Source organism: Gnatocerus cornutus, chromosome 3 (assembly GCF_029298725.1).
Source record: "Gnatocerus cornutus isolate USDA-ARS CGAHR chromosome 3, icGnaCorn1.1, whole genome shotgun sequence".
Classification (NCBI taxonomy): Eukaryota; Metazoa; Arthropoda; class Insecta; order Coleoptera; family Tenebrionidae; genus Gnatocerus; species Gnatocerus cornutus.
In genome coordinates this window covers 19,565,860-19,586,416 of record NC_142235.1, presented here as the reverse complement: position 1 = coordinate 19,586,416, position 20,557 = coordinate 19,565,860, and the positions used below count along the sequence as shown (strand labels likewise).

The following is a 20,557-nucleotide window of genomic DNA, read 5'->3' as shown; positions in this document are numbered from 1 at the left end:
CTTTTACAGCCGAAGTATACATTTTTTTAGAACTTAAATTATTTTTTGCCTGTGCATTTTCAGCCTAAAAAAAGCATGAAATCGGTTTTCTAACAGTGAGAAAATTGGACATTTTTACTTTAAAAGCTGGTAATGTGGTTATTAATAAAATTAACTTTGAACTTATTTGTCATCTTAAACAGAGCGAAACAAGCTTTGAAATGATGCCCTTTTTGTTCAAAGCTGACATATTTGTTTTAGAAAATTTTTCAGTTGAAGTGAAATTTTCAAGATGGCCCGATACATTTGCACGCAAGTGTATTTTTGCTATTAGAATTACCAGTGACAAGATATTTGCAAATATTTGTTTACTTTGACATTTACCACCGCGTAACTTTTTAGCAGCACACCTATATTTTATTTGAAACAATAAAATAAACGTCTACATAAAAAATTAGCCTTATAGAAATTATTCCGAGTTTTTGAAATTTTGGTGTCTATTTTGCTCATCAGACATCAACTCTACACCCACTTTTTACGAGAGAACTTCCTCTCTGATCGCAATACGCGTCATCGCCTCTTTTCCATTATTGCAGAAGTCGAGGGTGATTAGGAAGGTGGCCATTCGGAAAAAATCCCCTTAACTCCCCGTTAATGAGCTTATTTGTTCCTTCATCAAAGCTCTTTTTGCGAATGATGTAGAAACTTAATTAAATTTGTTGTCGTGTCATTTATCTAGCGATGCGTTGCTTTGTTTCCTACGCCTTGTCTACCGCTTCTGTTTCTTTATCGAATGTTATAACATGACTTGTTATTTTCGATACTGTCCGTGCAAAAATCCTCACCCGGCGCCGCCACCAAATCCAATCAGCTCCAGCCGGAACATATCATAAACATGTTGAAACTGTAGAGGTGCATTGTTTAATACAGACGCGTGTTATGAGGGTTTATTGATGCCTTTATGGATCGAATTCATCCCAACGGAATTTACATCTGTTAGCGATGCGCTGGAACGTTGGGGTTGAGGGAGTAACCCGATTGTTCACGTGTCATTTGCTGAAATTCCTGATTGATGGCCGAAAAAATGTTTACAGAGGTACTCTAATTAGGATATGTATCAAATCGTTTTTGTTTGTATAAATAGAATGAAAAAAATCTCGCCCCAGACTAGATATCTATTTCAATAACTTTCAAAATTAGTTAATTAGTTTTTCCTTTCCAAAGCACCTATCGCTGCGCTTCGAAATCAGCAAAAACTCGATTAAACTTAATTGAATGGTGCACCAGAGGCTATAAATTCTGATTTCGTTATTAATTGTTTTGGACGCTTTTGCAATGCACGTTATATCGCTCTGAAATATTGGCCGTGACACCTCCTCAAACTTTTCTTATTTAAAACAGTTTAATTGAGTTAATTGTACATTTCGCGGAGGTCTAAGTTACTATAACGAAATAGGGTCTTTCGTTGGATGGTAAATGAGAGAACTGATTTCGATTCCGTTTGTTTGGTGGCGATAAAACTTAATCGAAGATTCTTATCGATCAAATTTTACTTTCATCGCGGAAGGAAAATGCTCGTAATTTGCTTTTGATGTTGGCGCTTGTCGCTGTTTGAAATTTACCGTTTTGACAGGAAGTCACCAGATAAATGCGAGGGGGATTTCATCGTTAATTTTCATCTGTTGATTATGGAGTTGGTATCGATGGAAAAAATGCAATTTAGAACTCATCACCCGAACGAAACACTTACAAATTCCAAATTAATATAAATAAGCTAAGCAGCAGTTCACGAATAGTCGTTCAACTATGTAATATCACCCCAGGAATTAATAAAGTGGCTCACTCGGAATGCATCCAACTTATGCACTTCCGATAGAATGTATGCACAAATTGCATTCAGTTGAATTAACTCCGTGTAGGCAACATCTATTATTGTCTAATTACATTTTAGTAGTTTCATTGTCGTCGAAACTGCTAAAGAATATAAAAAAGGATGTCTTTTTTAATATAAATCAATTGCGACGTTGACATTTATAGGCGTGTCATTTCTTACACCATACAACTTTGCATAAATTGGTAAAATGCATTTTTCGCAAGGATAATTTTCGCGAAAACGGTTAAATGAGTTTTATTTTATTATTATGCACAATAATATTTAAAAAAAAATACTCAAAGCAATATTTGTACAGTCAGCAGCAAAAGAAATGAGCTCATAGGCGGGAATGCCTCTTATTGTGATGTAGTAAAGTTATAAGTATATTTGGTCGATTTGTTACCTATTTTTAGAGCAAACTTTTATTATTAAAGCTCATTTTGCGCAGAATATTACGCAGATTCCAGAACTGGGCTCAAAATCTACGTGCGGCCACAAATAACCGAATTATGGCCGTGTAAAGTTTCGGAAAGTTTATTTTTAATTTTTCCAATCTTCATTAACTACAACACATAAAAAAAACGGTTTGTGCCATCGTTTTTCTGGCACTTTTTCACATAAGAATGCAGTTTTAACTCAAATTCGAAAAATTATAAAAACATTTTTAGACCAAAATCAGCTACCTTGAGTCTTAATTTTTCCAAAGCTAATTTGGTCGATATCCCGCGTATTTCTGGAGCAAACTTGCGTTATTTTGCCTCAGTTTACGCAGAATTTGACGTAGATTCAAAAAATTTGTCCAAAAGCGACGTACGGCAAAAAATAAGCGAGTTATGGTCGTTTAAAGTTTTGGTTATGTGATTTCAAATGTTTAAAGCCCAATATCTTCAAAACTACTAAAGATAAAATGAAACGTTTTGCGCCATCGTTTTTCTCGCGTCTTTTTACATACAAATCCGTTGTTATCTCGGTTTCGAAGAATTTAAAAAGTCACTTTTTCGGTCGACGATAATTTAGATTGAATTTGACCAAATCTAATTCGATGGATATCTCGCTTATTTTTGAAGCAAACTTGGGTTATTGGGATCATTTTACGCTGAATTTTACGCAGATAAATAAAAAATAAAATTAAAATCCACGTACGGCAAAAAATAACTCAGTTTTGGCCGTTTAAAGTTTTGAAAAGTTTATTTTTAATTTTTACAATATTTAATGCTCGATATCTTTGAAACTACAATATATAAAAAAACCGTTTGCGCCATCGTTTTTCTGGCACTTTTTCACATAAGAATTTTTCCAAAGCTAATTCTGTCGATTTCTCGCTTATTTTTGGAGCAAATTTGCGTTATTTCATCACAGTTTACGCCGAATTTTACGCAGATTAAAAAAAATAGATTCAAAATTGACGTACGGCAAAAAATAACTGAGTTATGGCCGTTTAAAGTTTCGAAAAGTTTATTTTAAATTTTCCCAATATTTGATGCTCGATATCTTTGAAACTACAACAGATAAAAAGAAACCATTTACGCCATCGTTTTTTTGGCACTTTTTCACATAAAAATACAGTCTTAACTCGAATTTAGAACATAAAAAAACATTTGACTAAAAGTAGTGCCTTGAGTCTTAATTTTTACAAATCTAATTCTAATTCTAATTCGAAGTCTCTGAAATGTGAAACTTGTTGGCAGCATTGTCTATCATGTCAAAACCACGACAATTTTTTTGTCTATTCAGTAGTTCACATTGGCGGGTGTAAGTTTGTCGAATCATCCCAGAAAAACTGTCTTTATTGGACACATTTTAATAAAAATTCATCAACAAGATGTGGCGAAATCGATCAGTCATGACACTGATGAGATTCCTTGACATCATTCGTCAAATTATGATAAATTTAAAACCATGACTTGAAATATTGCAGTTTTCCCGAATTCCCGTCGTTTTCTCCCCTTCCTGTTGGTGCAGTGCAGAGGCAACAACACTAATTGTTAAGGTGTTTAAAATGAGACATCTTCTCTGCAATATCAAGGGTCTCTCTGGCCGACTTCCGGTTAAATTGGCCGTAACCTTCCGGAGGTAGAAGCCTTGTCCTGATGCAACACCTTATTAAACTGAACGAATGGATCTGCGCCCCCATCTTTCCTTTTATACGACACTCTTATTTGAATTTCCGCCCTGTTTGCTCCGAAATCACACAAAATGTTTACCTTCTTTTAGTTTTTTTCGTACTTAAGATTTTTAGTTTTTGGCAAAGTTAGTGGGGTTCACCGCAAAGTTCGAGAAAAGTTCGAAAGGAGAGTTTACGGGATTCTCAAAGTTTAGTTTGTGCTCTTCTAATTGGATTATTTGTACAGTGTCGGGCGGAATTTATGGTTAAGAGGAATAGTTTTAAACTACGAGCAAAACGAAGCCAACAGTTAAAAACGCGAAACGAAATGCAATAACATCAATTCTGCGCGGTGCGTTTCCATAAAGTGAAAATCCATAATTTGATTCTTGTAATTCTTTGTGGCGAGAAACCGCCTTCGTTTCAGCTCAAATTGAAATTTTAATATTTGCTACGCGACGCAGGAATTTACAACGAAATAAATCTTTTAATGAGATTTCCGAAAATATTCTGATAAGCTTCTCTGTTATTTGTTTACGTCTTTAGGTATTTTTTTAATTTATCTGGCGATGAGCAGCTTCTGATAACAAAATTCCAAGATATTCCGTGCAAAAGAAGAGTGATTACGAAATCGATTTATGTAAATCCGTCCGTCCGTCAAGCTTTTCTTGTAAACACGATAACTTGGATACGAATTGAAACATCGGCCATAAATCCGGTGCTAGTAAAAGGAAGTATTTTCCGTACATCCATTTTTTATTTATTGTGAGGGATGGAAACGGGCGAGGTTTTGTGTGACAAATTCAATTTTATAGAAACTTTCGGAAATGGAGAAAACGAGGCGCACTTTCTGCACTTAATTGCAGCAATAGTTATTTGTTTTACTAGGCTAGAAAATGGTCTTTTGGAAATGCGAGGAAAGTATTGAAATCCGAGCATTTCCAAAACATTTTCTAGCCGTGTCAAACACGAAATTTTGTGCACCGTCAATTATTATTAATAGTTATTTCTTTTGACTTTTGGTTTGAATTTGAAACGTCATTCCCGTATTTAGGGGAATTTCATCAGCTGGAAAATAGGTTGGTAGCACCCCATTCAAATTAAACGATTGCAGATTAATTTAAATTTAAATGTGTTTTAGCAAATTTTTGTGGGATCTTTGCTTAATTAATCTACCTTTATTATTTTCGAAGGTCATTAGCCCCCAAATCGGCACACAAATTGACACAATTGACATTTATGCGGCGATGCCAACTTGCAAAATAAAACCAACTATTCGAAATGTCACGTTTGACTGCCTAGACATTCAAAAGGTGATTTTCTTGCCGCAAATGAGTATCACAAATCTCATGAAAAGTGACGGAGGCGCACAAAAATAATCTCAAGTTTGTTGTTGAAGACTTAACTAGTAAATATTCACTATCCGAAATTTTAATCGATGATAATTCAGTTATTTGTTGCCGTTCGTAGATTTCAAATCTACTTTTGGAATTTGCTTGAAATTCTGCGTAAAATGAGACTAAATAACGCAAGTTTGCTCCAAAAATAAGCGAGATATTGATGGAATTAGATTTGAACAAATAAAATCCAAATTTTTCAAAATCGAGATAAGACTTAATTCTTATGTACTATTGGCGACACCGAAATGTGAATGACTTTTTCGTTGTCACTGATTTTTCTCTAAATTTTTATAATCTAAATTAGACTTTGAGCAGTGGCGTTCTTTTTGATTTTTCTCTAAATATTTTATTTTACCTATACAACTCTTACTAATCAGCAGCCACTGCTCTTAGCTACCGATTTTCATTGAATTTTGCAATAGCTCTTGGTTTTTGACTAAAGTTCAATGTTTAGCCAATTTTAACTAACTACTGTCATCAATTGTCATAAATGACAATTAGAAGTGCGCCTATGATTTAAAGTGAGAATTACGCTAGACAATTTTGCCGTACAGATTTCCTTGTCGTCGATTGTAGAAAGACGCGAGAAAGCCGATGGCGCAAACCGCTTTAATTTATCTTTTTTAATTTCGAAGATATCGAGCTTTAAATATTTGAAAAAACTAAAAATCAAATTTCCAAAAATGTAAACGACCATAACTCTGTTATTTTTTGTCGTACGTCGATTTTAAGCCTATTTTTGGAATCTGCGTGAAATTTTGCGTAAAATGAGACAAAATAACCACCCAAAATCGTCTTTAATTTTACAGTTACAATTTTAAAAATTTGCTTACGCCCATAGTGGACAAAGCTTTAGAAACTGACGCAAAAATTTGTTTATTATCACGGTTTGGTTGCCGTCGCGAAGCCTAAGAAGTATAATTTTTAGCGATTTTTTAGTTTTTGCGGAAATATTCGCAATTTTTTTTTTAACATAACTGTGATACAAATATCAAAGAACGCTGTTTTATCAAGTTAGTTTTCAAAATTCTGACAGCGCAGCGGCAAACTACGTTTACACCAAAATTTCACAAGTCACTCCATTCAATCTTATAAAAGTTAATTTTGATTAACATGGGCATGATGCACCTTATGGACACCAGAAATCGTTATTTAACATCGACAGAACGACAATTTCACCAATTAAGACTTTTGTTACAATTCAAAGCGAGTCAAAGGAGAGATGTCATTTGTGACACAAGATGTTGACAGATGAGTGTAAACGTAGTTCCCAATTTTGACGTAAAACTCATTTTTTTCTCAAATTTTGAAGACAATTTGCTTTGAATCTAAAATAACAGCTGAGATATTTTTAACACATTTATATTAAAAAAAATAAAAAATTAGAGATTGATATCACAAACCCTCACAATTAACTAAAAATTACATTTTTAAGGCGTCGCGACGCTAAAGCTATCAGTGATAAAAAACAAATTTTTGCGTCAGCTTCTAGAGCTTTGTCAACTGTGAACGTATGCAAATTTTCAAAATTTTATCTTTAAAATTAAAGACGATTTTGGGGGTGGACACACATATGGGGTATGCCATACCAAATCAACCATTTTTGACCCCGACTCTTTTTGATTCGACTGAAAGTTCATTTTCAGAAACAAAAACAAAAAAAAAATTAAGATGATAAATTTAATAAAATGTTTGCCTTATTTGAGAAAAAACGCTATTTTCTCGCCATTTTTTGTTTAAAAAAAATAAAAATTAAAATAATACTCATTTTCTTTTGCCCTCTGGCCGATTTAACATTTCTGCTCCGGCGGACCTTCTCTGCTTAATCAAAACTCATCGATGAACAACAATTCCGAAGAAAATCACAAGTTTAAAGACGAGAAAGGCCCTCGACCTCACTTACTGAAGGAGATACAAGTATTTACGAGCACTTTCCTACCTCACTGGCTAAACAGTTTCGTAACAAATTTCAACCTCTAGCTAGTCCTTCTTGAGTGACTCGGTTACTTTAAAAACCGCATGCATCGTCTTGCAATTTAGAACCAGTGAATTTAGTTCGGTAAATTTAGATCCACTGAATCAGTGCCTTGTCATGGCAAATTTGCAACCGACTTTATCGTTTCTAAACATTTTTAATATCAATAATAACACGGAAAACCCCAAAACGATTAGTTTAAATCAGATACATTTTTTCGAGTCCTTAAACAATACGCCATTAAACGTCTTGGTGCACCGATGAGAATTTAAAAACGCTTTCGATTAGCTATGAAATTGCCAAATAAACATATCCGTGTCATTTACCACAACGGAAAAATTTAATATAAAAAACAAAGATTTTGACCGAGTGGGAGCCCCAACCACGTTTTTGATTGTAGTGAGATCAAGTGGGTTTCGAAAATTTTATATACCTGCCTACGTCATAGACTTTTCAATCAAGTATAGAAGATGCATTTAAGTAGGTACTGAATTAGCAACGCAACCGCACTTTGGTAAGAAAAACCGTTCATTATTAGATTCCTGTAATTAATTAACATCGATCATTTGATTCACTAGTCAACAGCGTAGAAAGTTGGTATTTTGTATGTAATTTGATTCACTGAACACGGTGACCTTGAAATTTGTCTTGGACCCCCAGTAACATTCAAAATTTGCTAAAAACATGTAATTAAAAAATAAAACACTTTTACTACACTTACTTTTTATTTTTCATTAAAACTTATTTTCGGAAAATCTTGATATTGGGCATACAAAATTACAATAAACATTAGATTTTTTCTATTTCATACATTTTTTTTAATAGGGTAAGCTGGGGTAATTTTTTTTATGAAAATTGTCACAAAGTGATCTTTTTATTGTTGTTGTAATCTGAGTCAGGATCATCGAATAGAATTTAAACTATGTAGTTCATAATGCTTAACTTTTTACTATTAAAATTTGTCCCTGTGTTAGTTTTTGACCTACAGCAATGAAATTTGATGATGTTACTACTTCTAAAGTGTTCATTATCTGTGCCAAAGTGCAAAAACTTAGAGCAAGAAATACAGATTTTAGAAAATTTTATTTTAGAACGAACCTAAAACTTTCAACTTTTTTACATTAAAATTCGTATTTTTGTTGGTTTTTAAGTTATGACAATCAAATTTGGTGAGGTTACTTTTTATATAGTGTTAATAATCTGTGTGAAAGTAAGAAATTTTGGATCAAAAAATACAGATTTAAAAATTTTTTATTTTAGAACGAACCAGAAACTTTCAACTTTTAATACTAAAATTTGTATCTTCGTCAGTTTTTAAGTTATGACAATAAAATTTGGTGAGGTTACTATTTCTAAAGTGTTCATTATCTGTGCCAAAGTGAGAAATTTTGGAACAAGAAATACAGATTCTAGCAAATTTAATTTTTGAACGAACCAGAAACTTTTAATACGAAAATTCGTACTTTTGTTAGTTTTTAAGTTATGACAATGAAATTTGGGAAAGTTGCTATCTATAAAGTTTTTATTAACTGTGCTAAAGTGCAAAATTTTAGAACAAAAAATATAGATTTTAGAAAATTTAATTTTTGGACAAACTAAAAACTTTTTATTATTAAATTCGTATTTTTGTTAATTCTTGAGTTATGACCATGAAATTTGGCGAGGTTACTATTTTTAGAGCTTTTATTAATGGTGCCAAAGAATAAGGCTTTAGAGCAAGAAATACAGATTTTAGAAAATTTTAATTTAGGACAAACCAGAAATTCTCAACTTTGTATTAATAAAATTCGTATCTTTGTTAGTTTTTGAGTCATAAGAATGAAATTTAGTAAGGTTACTATTTCTATAGTGTTCATTGTCTGTGCCAAAGTAAAAAAATTTAGATAAAAAAATACAGATTTTAGAAAATTTCATTTTAGAACGAACCATTAATTTTCAAGTTTTTAACATTAAAATTCGTATTTATGTCAGTTTTTCAGTTATGACAACAAAATTTGGTGAGGTTACTTTATCTAAAGTGTTAATTATCTGTGCCAAAGTGAAAAATTTTAGAACAAGAAATACAGATTCTAGAAAATTTAATTTTTGAACGAACCAGAAACTTTCAACTTTTAATACGAAAATTCGTACTTTTGTTGGTTTTTAATTTATGACTGAAATTTGGTGAGGTTACTAATTTTAGAGTGTTCATTATCTGTGCAAAAAGCAACATTTTAGAACAAAAAATACGATTTTAGAAAATTTCATTTTACAACGAATCAAAAACTTTCAACTTTTTAGTATTGAAATTCGTATTTTTGTTAATTTTTTAGTTATGACAACAAAATTTAGGAAAGTTACAATTTTTAAAGTGTTCATTAACTGTGCCAAAGTGCAAAATTTTAGAGCAAGAAATACACATTGTAGAATTTCAATTTAGAACGAACCAAAAACTTTCAACTTCTTATTATTAAAATTCGTATCTTTGTTAGGTTTTAAGTTACAACAATAAAATTTGTTAAGGTTACTATCTCTTAAGTGTATATTATCTGTGGTAAAGTGCAAAATTTTAGAAAAAAAAATACAGATTTTAGAAAATTTAATTCTTAGACGAACCAAAAACTTTTAACTTTTAATATTAAAATTCGTATTTTTGTTAATTTTTGAGTTATGACAATGAAATTTAGGGAGGTTACTATTTCTACAGTGTTTATTAGCGGTGCCAAAGAACAAAACTTTAGAATAAGACATTTACAGATTTTAGAAAATTTTAATTTAGGACAAATCAGAAACTCTTAACTTTGAATTAATAAAATTTGTATCTTTGTTAGTTTTTAAGTTATGACAATAAAATTTTGTGAGATTACTATTTTTAAAGTGTTCATTATCTGTGCCAAAATCCAAAATTTTAAACAAAAAATACAGATTTTAGAAAATTTTATTTTAGAACAAACCAGAAACTTTCAACTTTTTATTATTAAAATTCGTATTTTTGTTAATTTTTGAGTTCAGATAATAAAATTTGGTGAGGTTATTATTTCTAAAGTGTTTATTATCTGTGCGAAAGTGCCTAATTTTAAAACAAGAAATACAGATTTTAGAAAATTTTATTTTGGGACAAACCAGAAACTCTCAACTTTTTATTATTAAAATTCGTATCTTTGTTAGTTTTAAGTTATGAGAATGAAATTTGGTAATATAAGGTTACTACTTCTATAGTGTTCATTATCCGTGCCAAAGTGAGAAATTTTAGAACAAGCAGATTTTTAATTTTTTTATTTTAGAACGAACCAGAAAATTTCTACTTTTAATACTAAAATTTGTATCTTTGTTAGTTTTTAAGTTATAACAATAAAATTTGGTGAGGTTACTATTTGGAAAGCGTTTATTATCTGTGCCAAAGTGCCAAATTTTAGAGCAAGAAATACAGATTCTAGAAAATTTTATTTTAAGACGAACCGAAAGTTCGTATTGTTAGTTTTTAATATTTGTTATGGTTTTATAAAGAGCTGCAAGATTTTTGAAGGTAAATGTATTTTGCACACGCAAAAAAATTCAACGTCTTCATCGTGTTCTTCGATCAAAATGACATAGAGTAATTAATTTTTATTACGACAACCTGTTTTAACTTTTATTTTATTGATTTATTTTATTGCTATTGTTTCCATTATTCCAACTTGTTTTTAATAGCGCGATCCAAGAATAATTAGTATATAATTATTTAAATTTACGTCTTTATTTTATTGCTTAGTCGCTATTTTACTTTCACCTTCGTGCAGTCTTCTTTCAAAATTTAACAGTGTCAAAGCGACTATCCAAAGAACGACATGGTCGAAAACAGCCAAATCATCCCATTTTTCTCCAACCAAACAATTTTCCTAACTGGAGGCACCGGATTTTTGGGAAAACTCCTAATAGAAAAGCTCCTCCGAGTCTGTTGGAGCGTCAAAAAAATTTACGTTCTCGTACGACCCAAGAGAGGTAAAACACCACACCAACGCTTCCAAGAGGTGTTTAACGACCCGGTAAGACCTTTAGCCACCAATCCAAACACCCAAATTTCGTTTCCAGTGTTTTATCAACTTAAAAAAAAAGAATGTCAAAGAAAAAGTGTGTTTTATTACTGGCGATTGTAACAAACCGGCACTTGGACTCAGTCCTGAAGATGTTGCGCTGTTGGCTGAAGAAACTACTGTGGTTTTTCACGTTGCTGCTAACGTTAAATTTGAACAAACTCTCCGAGAAGCTAGTTATAACGTCACAGCGACCAGAGATGTCTTGGAGTTGTGCGAAAAAATGCAGAATCTTAAAGTGAGTCGAATTTTTATCAATTTTACGAGTTTTTTTTTTGAAGATATTTGTTTATGTATCGACGGCGTATTCAAATTGTGTCCAATTCGATATCAAAGAGGAGTTTTACAAACCGCCGTTAAAACCAGAGACGCTCTTTAAGTTAATTGAAGATTTGGATGACACCACTTTGGAAAAAGTGACCGCAGCGTAAGTCTCTTTTTAGTGTTGGTAACCCTGTTATCTAAATTTTAGGTTGTTAAATGGTTGGCCCAACACCTACGTGTATTCAAAAATTATTTCGGAAAATTTGGTCTTCAAATCTCCCCTAAGAGTTCCCAAAGCAGTGGTGCGTCCGGCCATCAGTAACTCGCTTCCTCCAGTGCCAACTGTTAAAACTCTTGATACATTTTCAGTCATGAACACCTCCAAAGAGCCTCTGGAAGGATGGATCGATAATTATTACGGCATCATAGGCGCGACTGTCGGAGCTTTCGTCGGTGTAGTCAGAACCATTGAAGGCAACAAAGAAATTAAACTAAATTTAGTTCCAGCGGATTACGCCTGTAACGTTATTTTAGCAGCAACTTGGAGTGCAGCAAATGGTAAAGATCCCGTTATTTACAACTTTGCAGGACCAGGAATATCGTGCGGTTGCTAAACTAAGCCCGCAATTATTAAAGATAACGCGCTAGTGTTGTAGAAAATGTCACAAATTCCTTGGAATCGTACTACTGGGATTTCCCATCCGCCAAATATTTATGGTACAAATCCTTTAAAATTCGAGACAGGAATTGGAACGAAGTCTTTGTTTTCTGGTATTTTCTCCTGGCGTGTGTGGTGGATTTCGTGCTGCTTTCTGTGGGGAAGCCCCCTTGGTTTGTGTGATTTGGGGTTTTCAAACACTCTATTTTTTCGTTTTAGGGTGGTGAAAAAGTACAGAAGTTTGCATAAGATACTCAGTCTAACATCGCATTTTAGAACACATGAATGGAATTTTGAGCAAAACAACGTTGTTAAGTTGTGGAGGCAAATGAGCGACGCGGATCAAAGAAGTTTTCGATTTGATATGGGGGATTTCAATTGGCATGAATATTTTCGGGGTTGCGCGTTGGGTATAAGACTCTATTTACTGAAGGATCCCATCGAGACGTTACCAGAAGGACAGAAAAAACTGAAAAGACTTTTTGTTTATCATTATTGTTTTATTTTCTTCTGCGTTTTCCTCGTGTTTGCGTTATCTGTGTACGTTTTCAATTATTATGGGTTTTGATTTAAAAGTTATTTTCTAATAACAACTTCCTTTATTTAATTTTCCAAAATGTATTTTTTTTTAATTTAAATTAGAATTTTTAGCAGTTTTAAAATTTCGCACACCACCAAATGACAATTTTATCAATTGCATTTTATTTTAATCAAACTTTCATTAGATAGAATTTATCTCGTGTCAAATATTTAAAATTCATTCTCTACTTTCTTCATTTCGTCGTTGAAAATTTTTGGATTTTTAAATTTAAATTGCAATATTAATAGTTCGTAAATTTCGTAAACCATCAAATTGTCGATTTTTTAAATTGCGTTTCCAATTTTCCTTCATCTCATTGTCTAAAAATTTCATTCTTTTAACTAAATTTTCAGTAGTTAGTGCAAACGGATTCTCACATTTTTAAACTGCATTCATATACACTTTCTTCATTCCATTCTCTAGAATGTTCAGTTTTGATTATTCATAAATACAATTTGTCAGTGGTTCGAAAATTTCATCAAATTATTGACTTTTTAAATTAAATCTTTTTTTCTTCATCTCATTGTTTAAAAATCTCATCTTTTTACTAAAGTTTCTTCAGATAGAATTTATCTCGTGTAATTAAATTCTCAAATTTTAAATTACAATTATTATTAGAAGTTTGTAAATTTCGCGCATCAAATTGTCGATTTTTCAAATTGGAATTCCAATTTTTTTCATCTCATTGTCTAAAAATCTCGTTCTTTTAAATACATATTTCGGTAGTTAAAATTTATCTTTGTGCAAACAAATTCCCACTTTTTCAAATTGCTTTCCTATATTTCTTTCACTTCGTTCTCCAAAATTCTTATCTTCAAAATTACAAGTTTGTCAGAAGGTCAAAAATTTTCTATACCATTAACATGTCAATGTTTCAAATAGCATTTCTATCTTTTCTTCATTTTATTTGATCAGATATAATTTATCTCGTATAGCCAAATTCTCAGATTTTCAAACTATTCTATTCTCTTCATTTTATCTCAAAAAAAAAAAAATTACAATTATCCAGTTTATAAATTTCGCATTTTATCAAACTGTCAATTTTTCATATTGCAGTTAAATTTTTTTCTTCATCTCATTGTTTACCTTATTTATTTAACTGGACTTTCAGTAGTTAAAATTAATCTCGTACGATCAAATTCCCATATTTTCAAAAACTGCTTTCTTCATTTCATGTTTCAAAAACTTCAGTTTTTAGAATTCAAAATCACAATTGTCAGCAGTTTATAAATTTCGCATTTCATTAAACTGTCGATTTTTCAAATTGTATTTTTATTTTTTCTTCATCTACCTGTCTAAAAATCTCATTTAAGTATTTAAATAAATTTTCAGCAGTTAAAATTAATCTCGTATAAGCAAATTCCCACATTTTCAAAAATGCATCCTTCTATTTTCTTCATTTTATGTTCCAAAACCTTTAGTTTTTAGAACTCAAAATACAATTGTCAGCAGTTTATAAATTTCGCATTTCATCAAACTGTCAAATTTTCTAATTGCAATTTCATTTATTCTTTATCTCATTGTCTAAAAATTTTTTCTTTTAACTAAATTTTCGGTTTTTAGAAATTATCTCGTGTAAAAAAATCCCACTTTTTCAAACTGCTTTTGTAGTTTCTTCATTTCATCGTCCAAAATTTTTAGTTTCAAAATTACAAGTTTGTCAATAGTTCGAAAAATTCGTATACCATCAAATTGTCGATATCTCAAATAGAATTTCCATTTTTTTTTCATTTTATTGTCTAAAAACTTTATCAGTCCAACAAAACTTTCATCAGATAGAATTTATCTCGTGTAGCCAAATTCTAAGATTTTTAAACTGTATTTTTCAACTTTCTTCATTTCATGTTTTAAAAGCTCAAAATTACATTTTTCACAGTTCATAAATTTTGCATGTCATCAAACTTTTAAATAGTATTTTCATTTTTTCTTCATCTCATTGTCTAAAAATCTAATAAACTTTCAGCAGTTAAAATTAATCTCGTATAAGCAAATTCCCACATTTTTCAAAACTGCGTTCTTCTACTTTCTTTATTTCATGTTTCAAAAATTTCAGTTTTTAAAACGCAACATACCAATTGTCAGAAATGTATTAATTTCTCATTCCATCAAATTGTCGATTTTTTTAATTGAATTTTAATTTATTCTTCATCTCACTGTCTAAAAAACTCATCCATTTAACTAAATTTTCAGTAGTTAAAATTAATCTCGTACGACCAAATTCCCACATCTTCAAAACTGCATTTTTTAACTTTCTTCATTTTATCTACAACAAAATTCAAATAGCATTCTCATGTTTTCTTTATTTTATTGTCCAAAAACCTCATGCTAGCAAATTCTTAATTATATAAAAAAGCAATTACGGATTCAACTTAATACGAAATAATTTAAAAAATAAATTTTCCTTCATAGGAGTAGGTGGCTAACCCATTCCGCTCCTGTTGGTTTTGGAGGCTGCAAAACGTAAAAGTTTGAGCTTTGTCTTCAGGCGGAGCTATCACAATATATCTTTCACGCAACCTCAAAGCGTTACAACTCAACAATGTTTCGTTTTGTTGCAATAAAAAGTAATCTGCACAACTTCTGCAACATGTGCGATTTATTATTTCCGTGATTGATTTTAAACGAAACAAACATTAGATACTAACTAAATTTACAGCGAACACGTTCCCGTCTGTTTTAGATAAATGATAGGCAACAGTTTCCGTAATCTGCCGATTGTGTTGCATTGAAACTTTGTTGCGTTATAATGGCCGAAACACGTTTGTTGGTGCGACCGCAGTTTACGTTTGTTTGAGCTGCTATTTATGTAATTAACTAACGGGCTAATTCTAAATTTATTGATTTAGCGAGTTGAAGACGAAATTTAATTCTTCTCAGTTGTGGTTGGAGCGAAATAATTTTTTTGCGTGAGGGGAGAAACAAAATGTCACTTCCACAATTCTTTGTTAATTAAAGAAAAATACACGAAATTCAGAATCAGCAAACAAAAAGAAATTACTTTGATGACGCACAGCGTTTAACAATTTATTAACAGAAGTTTCTTAAACAAAGGGAGCAGTTTCTACTGGGAAATGAGTTTTGTATGTTAATCATTAATTTTCTTGGTTTTTTCTGTGTAACTTTGCCAAAAATTTTGCGGTGACTGTAGAGCGGAAAAATTTACGCTCGTGTGCACATTAAGTCAAGCTTGCGTTGTCCTTCTGTGGCGCTTTTATAAATAACTATTTTATATTTAAAAAAAAATGAATATATATGTCTGAATAAAATGCATATCTTAAAATTAATTTCAGATGTCAGAAGTGCACCATTTTTGCAGGGCCGCATTCAACTTTTTTTCTTTAAATGCAACCTACCACTTTTAGTGAAAGATTTTAATGCGTCATTTAGTAAGCTAATCAAAACTATCAACTTTTAAATTTTTAGTCATGGCGTTGTCAAGTTATGATATTTTCAACTTTTTTTTAATAAAATTCGTATCTTTGTTAATTTTTAATGACGATGAAATTTATGGAGATTCTTACTTCTAAAATGTTCATTAACTGCACCAAAGCACAAAATTTTAGAAAAAGAAATAGAGATTTTAGAATTTTTATTTTAGAACAAACCAAAAATGTTTAACTTTGTTTTAATAAAATTCGTATATTTGTTAGTTTTGAAGTTATGACGATGAAATCTATGGAGATTCTTACTTTTAAACTGTTCATGAACTGCACAAAAGCACAAAATTTTAGAAGAAATAGAGATTTTAGAATTTTTTAATTTAGAACAAACCAAAAATTTGTAACTTTGTTTTAATAAAATTCGTATATTTGTTAGTTTTGAAGTTATGACGATGAAATCTATGGAGATTCTCACTTTTAAACTGTTCATGAACTGCACAAAAGCACAAAATTTTAGAAGAAATAGAGATTTTAAAATTTTTTATTTTAGAACAAACCAAAAATTTTTTTTTTTTTAAATGCGTAATTTTTTTAGTTTTTAAGTTTCGACGATAAAATTTATGGAGATTCCTATTTCTAAAGTGTTCATTAACTGCACTAAAATCCAAAATTTTAGAACAAGAAATAGAGATTGTAAAATTTTTCATTTTAGAACGAATCAAAAATTTTCAACTTTTTTTAAATAAAATTCGTATCTTTGTTAATTTTTAAGTTATTGCGAAGAAATTTGTAGACGTCACTATTTTAAAAGTGTTCATTATGAACACCAAAGTACAAAATATTAGAACAAGAAGTAGAGATTTTAGAATTTTTCATTTTAGAACGAATCAAAAAGTTTCAACTTTTTTTTAATAAAATTCGTATCTTTGTTAATTTTGAAGTTATGACGATGAAATCTATGGAGATTCTTACTTTTAAAGTGTTCATGAACTGCACTAAAGCCTAAAATTTTAGAACAAGAAATAGAGATTTTAGAATTTTTCATTTAAAAACGAACAAAAAATCTTCAACTTCTTTTAAATAAAATTCGTATCTTTGTTAATTTTTAAGTTATTGCGAAGAAATTTGTAGACGTCACTATTTTTAAAGTGTTCATTAAGAACACCAAAGTACAAAATTTTAGAACAAGAAATAGAGATTTTAGAATTTTTCATTTTGGAACGAACCAAAAAGTTTCAACTTTTTTTTAATAAAATTCGTATCTTTGTTAATTTTGAAGTTATGACGATGAAATCCATGGAGATTCTTACTTTTAAAGTGTTCATGAACTGCACTAAAGCCCAAAATTTTAGAACAAGAAATAGAGATTTTAGAATTTTTCATTTAAAAACGAACAAAAAATCTTCAACTTCTTTTAAATAAAATTCGTATCTTTGTTAATTTTTAAGTTATTGCGAAGAAATTTGTAGACGTCACTATTTTTAAAGTGTTCATTAAGTACACCAAAGTACAAAATTTTAGAACAAGAAATAGAGATTTTAGAATTTTTCATTTTGGAACGAACCAAAAAGTTTCAACTTTTTTTAAATAAAATTCGTATCTTTGTTAATTTTTAAGTTATTGCGAAGAAATTTGTAGACGTCACTATTTTTAAAGTGTTCATTAAGAACACCAAAGTACAAAATTTTAGAACAAGAAATAGAGATTTTAGAATTTTTGGCTTATTTGGTGGTAGAAAGTACTTAGTAAATATTTTGACATACATATCTCAAAAATCGCCTATTTTAACCATGTAGAAGTTGAGACAAAAATGGTGAGAATCTTAAACTAAAAAAATTCCACTAAAAATTTACAGGGAATTTCATTTAAAAAAATCAAGTTTTGGTCATTTGTAAATCCAGAAAATTGAAGTCGTCTATTTTTTACATTTAAGCATAAAATTAATTTCTGGTCAAATCAAGAGAAAAAGCATAGTTTAGTTATTAAACGTGTCAAACTTTATCTCTATATCTAGAAAGGCAATGGTGTTGTCAATTTTTAAATCAGACACTGCAACTTCAAGAGTTTTCTAAAAAAAAATTAATTTGACAACGCCACGATCAAAACTTAAAAGTTGATAGTTGTTGAATAGCTTACTAAATCAAATTCCTCTACTGAAAGTGGTAGGTTGCATTGAAAAAAAAGTTGAATGCGGCCCTGCAAAAATGGTGCACTTTTGACAACTGAAATGAATTTTAAGGAATGTATTTTATTCAAACATATTCACTCATCTTTTGAAAAATATAAAACAGTTATTTATAAAAGCGTCACAGAAGAACTACGCAAGCTTGACTCACCCTGTATAATTCAGAATAAGTTGAAATTACGCACCTCCTCAAGGGATGTTTTTTAATAGGATGACGGAAGTTCATTCCAGCGTCCATGTTCACATACACATTCACATTTGACGTATAGTTGCGACCGCTTCGGGGAAATTACCCGGAGTGCTTTTAGCCCCGATTCTGAAGCTTTATTGTCTGCATTCTAAATAGAGATAATACCGGCAGAAGTCTTATCTTCTGGAAGAATTTATCGCTCACGAGCGGTTTGGTCGGTGACACCAGTTCTTTTGGTAAAAGATTAAAAGACACAGACAAATTCTGGACAAAGATGTGTATTTATGAGGGTCGAGCTTTCCTGACTTTGAGAGCTGGCAAAGTACACATCCAGTGATGGATCCCGAACAAAGCGGAAAATTAAACAAAGAGAAAAGTTGGACGATATTTCAAGGAAAGTCAGCAGGAACTGTGAACTGCTGTTTTACCTATGACTAGGTCGTGTTAATGCGCTCCAAGAGTTCACTTCAAACTATATCTCTCCAATTTCCTTTTTCTTACCCCAATCGGAAAGTTGCTGACACAGCCGCCATCATAGAAGTCACCAAAAAGGAACGAAGAAAAATAAGAAATACGACGACCCGGACTTAGGTACGTCCGCTCTCTTTATCATGAAGGGGTGGAATTTTCGAACAATGTACACATAAAAAACGATCGGACGTTGGATATTGAAAATCCACCAGCTTATAACTCAACTTTGATACTTCGTTGTCAATATTTCGGATCCGGAGGGAATAAAAGTTTAATAAGTTCAACGGAGCAGTTTTGCACATGAGAGGGTCGCACGTCGTTCTTTTATTGATGGGGTGATCGTGCAATGCCGTCCAAATTCAGTTCATACAACCAAGGCGCGCATCCCCGGACTAATTGTCAACGGAGGGAGGGATGAGAGCTAACGAAAAATTTACTCTTCATGATGGAAGGTGGAAAAATGAATGACTTGTGGGTAGGAGCGGAAATGTGCAGATAAAACACGCTTTTTTAGTATTCATTGGGGTTTTGTAAAAGAGAAGGGTGGAATTTATTCCTAATAGCTACCTTTTTTAGGCTTCGCAGCTGTGAATATTTTTTGCTGCTTATACTCATAAAATTTGTTTTGATGGTATTTCAAATAATTTTACACTGATGTTCAAAAGTCTTGCACCTTCCATTCCATTTTAGAAAAATCTAAAAAGGATTTTTTCAAAAAACAAGTATTATAAACTTTTTTTATTAAAATTTGTATCTTTGTTAGTTTTAAAGTTATGACGATGAAATTTATGGAGCGCACTATTTCTAAAATCTTCATTAATTGCACCAAAGCACAAAATTTTAGAACAAAAAAGGGCGATTTTAGAATTTTTTATTTCAGAACGAATCAAAAATTTTCAACTTACTCTTAATTAAATTCGAATGTTTGTTAATTTTTAAGTTATGACGATAAAATTTATGGAAGTTTTTACTTTTAAAGTGTTCATTAACTGCACCAAAGCACAAAATTTTAAAACAATAAATAATGATTTTAGAATTTTTCATTTCAGAACGAACCAAAACTTTTCAACTTTTTTTAATAAAATTCGAATATTTGAAAATTTTTAAGTTATGACGATGAAATGTATGGAGGTTTTTACTTGTAAAGTGTTCATTAACTGCACTAAAACATAACATTTTAGAACAGAAAATAGAGATTTTAGAATTTTTTATTTTAGATCGAACTAAAAATTTTTAACTTTTTTTAATAAAATTCGTATCTTTAGTAATTTTTAAGTTATGACGATGAAATTTCTGGAGGCTGCTACTTTTAAAGTGTTTATTAACTGCATTAAAACACAAAATTTTAGAACAAAAAATAGAGATTTTAGAATTTTTTAGTTTAGATCCAACCAAAAATTTTCAACTTTTTATTAATAAAATTTGTATCTTTGGTAATTTTTAAGT

At 30.9% G+C, this 20,557-nt stretch overlaps 2 protein-coding genes across 3 annotated transcripts in view; one reads left to right on the top strand and one right to left on the bottom strand.

Moving 5' to 3' along the window:
- LOC148177847 (TWiK family of potassium channels protein 7-like) overlaps positions 1 to 20,557 on the bottom strand; it is a 154,135-nt gene that overhangs the window by 3,138 nt on the left and 130,440 nt on the right. The window lies entirely within an intron of this gene.
- On the top strand, positions 11,123 to 12,873 carry LOC148177849 (fatty acyl-CoA reductase wat-like). Its single transcript, XM_088032726.1, has 7 exons — positions 11,123 to 11,335; positions 11,382 to 11,621; positions 11,665 to 11,810; positions 11,856 to 11,965; positions 12,017 to 12,253; positions 12,304 to 12,478; positions 12,525 to 12,873. Exons 1-7 carry the CDS (start codon positions 11,138 to 11,140, stop codon positions 12,871 to 12,873), a joined length of 1,455 nt encoding a protein of 484 aa, XP_087888852.1. The 5' UTR covers positions 11,123 to 11,137.

Coding starts and splice junctions, on each gene's coding strand:
- LOC148177849 (XM_088032726.1), top strand. CDS start 11,138: ATGGTCGAAAACAGCCAAATCATCCCATTTTTCTCCAACCAAACAATT. Junction 11,811..11,855: donor TTGGAAAAAGTGACCGCAGC/GTAAGTCTCTTT, acceptor TCTAAATTTTAG/GTTGTTAAATGGTTGGCCCA. Junction 11,966..12,016: donor AGTGGTGCGTCCGGCCATCA/GTAACTCGCTTC, acceptor ATACATTTTCAG/TCATGAACACCTCCAAAGAG.